Source organism: Octopus bimaculoides, chromosome 9, assembly GCF_001194135.2.
Source record: "Octopus bimaculoides isolate UCB-OBI-ISO-001 chromosome 9, ASM119413v2, whole genome shotgun sequence".
Classification (NCBI taxonomy): Eukaryota; Metazoa; Mollusca; class Cephalopoda; order Octopoda; family Octopodidae; genus Octopus; species Octopus bimaculoides.
Genome location: NC_068989.1, coordinates 10,086,960 through 10,091,568, shown reverse-complemented (window position 1 = coordinate 10,091,568; position 4,609 = coordinate 10,086,960). Strand labels below are relative to the sequence as shown.

The following is a 4,609-nucleotide window of genomic DNA, read 5'->3' as shown; positions in this document are numbered from 1 at the left end:
AAAAAAAAAGAATCAAAGTGTGTTATTTGAGTCCAACAAGTTTGTTAATATTCCTATATTCCTTGATACTCGTTGTTTACTTTCATATGGATAGATAGATATCGTTTCGATTCTCATTTTAAAGAAATATATTTCTGTTATTATTTTGTTTCTTCTTTCTATATATATATTTGGCAATATTGTATATAAATAATTATAGTCCTCACCGTTTGTGTGTAAGCACAAAGGAAAAATTCGTAATTTTTTTTTCTCTTCAATTTTCGATCCTGTATCTGAAATATATATATTGAAAGTTCTGTTTTTTATGTTCTGTTTTATTTTATTTATTAATTTTAAAAAATCTCACGATCTCTCTCTTTTTCTCTTTAACCATTTCAGACCAAGCAACTATAATCCTGACACTTTAGAAACTTTGTCATCAATGGTTATACATGAAGGTAAGACAGGTTTTTAAAATTCACCTTCCCTAAGTAAGTGGTGCCCTTTTGCTACCATCGTTGTGACGGATGGAAATAATAATAATAATAATAGTAATAATAATTTCAAATTTTTGCCACAAGGGCAGCTTGGGGGAAAGGTGTGGATCAGTTGATTACAGCAACCCCAGTGTTCATCTGGTGCTTATTTTGTCGACCCTGAAAGGATGAAAAGCTAAGTCGACCTCGGCAGAATTTGAACTCAGAACGTAATGATGGGTGAAATACCGCTTAGCATTTCATCCAACATGCTAATGATTCCTGCCAGCTCACTGCCTTAATAATAATAATAATAATAATAATAATAATAATAATTTTTGGTACAGAGCCAGCAGTTTTTGAGGGAAGAAGCAAGTTTGATTACATCAACACCAAACGGATGAATGGCAAAGTTGACCTTGGCAGTATTTGAACTTAGAATGGAAAGCAAGATGAAATGCCACTAAGCATTTTGTCTGGCATGCTAATGGTTCTGCCAGCTCACCACATTAATAATAATAATAATAATAGTAATAATTATTATTATAGTAATGATAACAATCATAATTTCAAATTTTTGCACAAGGTCAGCTGTATTAGGGATAAGGGGCAGTCATTGTAATTGACTTCTTTGCTAAACTTCTACTTATTTTATTGACCCCCTTAAAAGGATGAAAGTCAAAACTGACCTCAGCAGTGTTTGAACTTAGAACCTAAAGAAATGCTGCTAAGTATGCTAACGCTTCTGCCAACTTGCCACCTTGTTGTTGATAATGATGTTGATGTTGATAATGATGATGATGATAATAATAATTGATAAATGGTGGATTTTCAAATTTTGATATAAGACCAGCAATTTTTAGTGGTGGTGGTGGTGGGGCAGTCGATTATATCGACCCCCAGCGCTTAACTGGTACCTAATTTACCGACACTGGATGGATGAAAGGCAAAGCTGACCTCGGTGGTATTTGAACCTCAGAGTGTAAAGAGCTGGAAGAAATATTCAGCTAAGCATTGTGTCTGACGTGCTGACAATTTTGCCATCTCACTGACTGAATAATAATAATAATAATAATAATAATGACAACAATAACGTAATAAAGACATTGAATAAACAAAAAACATTGATTCAGCTACTTGCTTTTACAAGCAAATTTGCACGCTTCACTTCTTAGTGTTGTTATATTATTTATTTATTCATTTATTTATTATTATTATTATTATTATTATTATTGTTTTACTCTTCAAAATTAGATTTAATTTCTCTTTCATATTAAGAGTGTTTTGCGAGTGTGTGTGTGTGTGTCTGTATGTGTGTGTGTGTGTGTATTATCTGTTAATTTGTGTATGCTTGTTTGATATTTGTTGTGCGTTTGTGTGGCCAAACTTGAACGACTTGCTAATGCAATTTATGCACTTTCTTTTCTTTGTGATATATGCACTGTTTTGAGCGTTGCTTTTCCTTCAGAGTGGTTGCACAATGTAGAAAGTGCTGTTTCTTCTTTATCATTCCAGCTTTTGGTTGCTGTGTGTGTGTGTGTGTGTGTGTATGTATATATATATATATATATATATATATATATATATATATATATATATTTATGTGTGTGTGTGTAATATTGTGTATGTGTGTGTATAATATACATGTGGTAAGTTCATGCATGTTTTTGTGTGTGTGTTTGTTTAACATATTCTTTTTCACATGTTTTATTTAACTTAAAACTGTGTACACACACGTTTGTCTGAATGCTTGAAGTACATTCTTGAAATGTTATCTCTTCATTACAGGTGCCTGTTTCTGTGTGTGTGTGTGTGTGTGTGTGTGTGTGTGTGTGCGCGCACGTGCGAACATGTGTTTATGTGTGTATTGCAGTTATATAAATGTATGTAGCTGTATGTCTGAGTGTGTATGAAATGTATGTTTGTTCTACTTACGTTTGGCATTAAGCTTGTGCTAGTTCTTGTGTGTGTGTGTGTGTGTGTGTGTGTTTGTGTGTATTGCAGGTGTATGAATGTATGTAGCTGTGTGTATCAGTGTGTGTATGTATGAAATGTATATTTGTTCTACATTTACTCAGCATTCGGTTTGTGTTAGCTCTCATGCTTGATTTCTCTTCCCCCATTGTTGTGTGTATTTCTGTGCGTATATGATGTATGTGTACTTAGACAGATAGAAAAATATTTGATCTGTTGTCTGACCTGTGCATATTTTCTCATTTGCAATGTTTTCTCTCCTTAATTTGCATCCTTCTACCATTACAGTTACCAAAAATGCCTTTTGACTTCCACCGTCTTTATCGATTCACTCAAATTTCTTTCCTAATTCAATAAGCTATTTCCTCTCTCCTTCCCACCAAAATATATACTGAAGCAAATATCTTCCAATGCTCTGTTGAAGATTATTCACCATTTTATGTCTTTTTTCAGGAGGTTCACTTAAACATCACCTAGTTAAGATGCTTATCCCAAAGGCACTCAACTACTAGGGTTATAGAACTGCTATTAAATTAACTTCTCTATCCTCTAAATTTGCCACATTAAAATGTTATATGTCTTCAACTACTGCCCCTCACCCACAGAAATTCATAGAAATTCTTTCAAATTTATATCACACCATCTACCCTTCCACTCCTGTCTATTTCAATTTGCTTGTCTTCATTTTGTTATCATTTTTTCTTACAAAAAAGAAGAGGAAAGAAAAACAATAAACAAAGCTTCAATTTATAATTTTGGGAAGAATAAATTTCTTCATACTTTCTTTTGGCCATTTTTATGATTCCTTTGCAACTTCATTCTGGCTTAATTTTATTTATATCCATATTTATTTATTGTTTATTATTAAATCTCAAAAGTGAACATGAGCAAAATTTTTCATTTTGGGGAGAAAAATAAATGAATAAAAAAAAAAAAAATAAAAAAAAAAGTTCTTTGTTTCATTTTTGCAAAGATGAAATAATACATTTTCTGAACTTTCTTATATCATTTCCAGTATTTCTTTATAATAAATGGTTCCCTACTTCCCAAGCTGTCTTCTCAGATTTCAGTTCACTTTTAATCAATGTAATTTGAAGGGAAAAATGAGGATGAATGTAAGAAGATACTACAATGATTCCCTAACAACAGTGTCTCTGCATTACTGTCGATGGTAAAAATGATTATATAAAATGATCCATAAATTAGATTAATACTTGTTGTTGTTGAAAATGATCCCTGAATTACAGAGGAATCGCTGCCTGTTGTTGATTATCTTTCCATTCATCTCAAATTATAACAAAAATAATTGAATAAATCACTAAATAAATGAAATACGACAACAATGGCAACCAGCGCCTCAACAATGGAAAATTTCAATCTCGAGATATCCTGAATATCTTATTTCATTAATTAGTTAAGTATTTAGAAAAAAAAATTACCAGTAGATAGAGCATTGTTACCTATGTATGCAAATGATACTCTTACATACATTGCACACCTGCACGCACGTGCATACACGCACATGCATACACGCGCACTTGTGTGTATGTACATAGGTTTTTCCTAATAACCAATAACTGTTTAAGCTGTTGATTATTTCCTCTCCCTCTTCTTACTCTCTCTTCCTCCTGTCCATGTGCGTGCAGTACTATTTCCTTTCTCCACTTTCCTCTCTTCCTAATTATTTTCCTAATGAGATAAACCTTAGTTTTAGAGTCAGCATTTTCTGTTGCTTTATGTAGATTTATATGTTTTTTAGCCACACCTGCCAGAAATTCTCGGCCCTCCTCTTTTCAAATGCAAAAGAGTCATGCGGAAAGTACAGGTTTGTGGGAGTTTCAATTTTACTTAACTTCCTCCCTGTAGAATCTCTGTTAGTAAAATGCATCGTTCCTATTGCTAGTCAACTTTTGCACCAACCTTCTCCAGGTTAACCACCCACTTCTCACTAGTAATTTTCCTTTTTTTTTTAAAAATTAATATTAAATGTGGAATGTTTTTTTTTTTTGTCTTGGATTTCATTTTAGTACTAACTTATTTATGTTGTCCTATTATTTGTTGTTCAAATTACCCATCAATTTCTACTCTACTCTCTCGCCCCTCTCCTATTCCGTCTCTCATTAATAGTCTCTTTTGTACATTGAATAATCTTCGCCTCATAACTAAACCACTAGCAACCA

At 32.6% G+C, this 4,609-nt stretch overlaps 1 protein-coding gene across 5 annotated transcripts in view; it reads left to right on the top strand.

The window, feature by feature from the left end:
* Positions 1 to 4,310, top strand: part of LOC106871661 (mitogen-activated protein kinase kinase kinase kinase 4-like) — a 277,960-nt gene extending 273,650 nt beyond the window's left edge. For all 5 annotated transcript variants that reach the window (XM_052970406.1, XM_052970404.1, XM_052970405.1 and 2 more), the window contains 2 exons: positions 379 to 437; positions 4,189 to 4,310. In XM_052970406.1, coding sequence (XP_052826366.1) covers positions 379 to 437; positions 4,189 to 4,295 — 166 coding nt within the window. In that variant the 3' untranslated portion in view covers positions 4,296 to 4,310. The remainder of the gene's footprint in view (positions 1 to 378; positions 438 to 4,188) is intronic.
* The last annotated feature ends 299 nt before the right edge of the window (positions 4,311 to 4,609 follow it).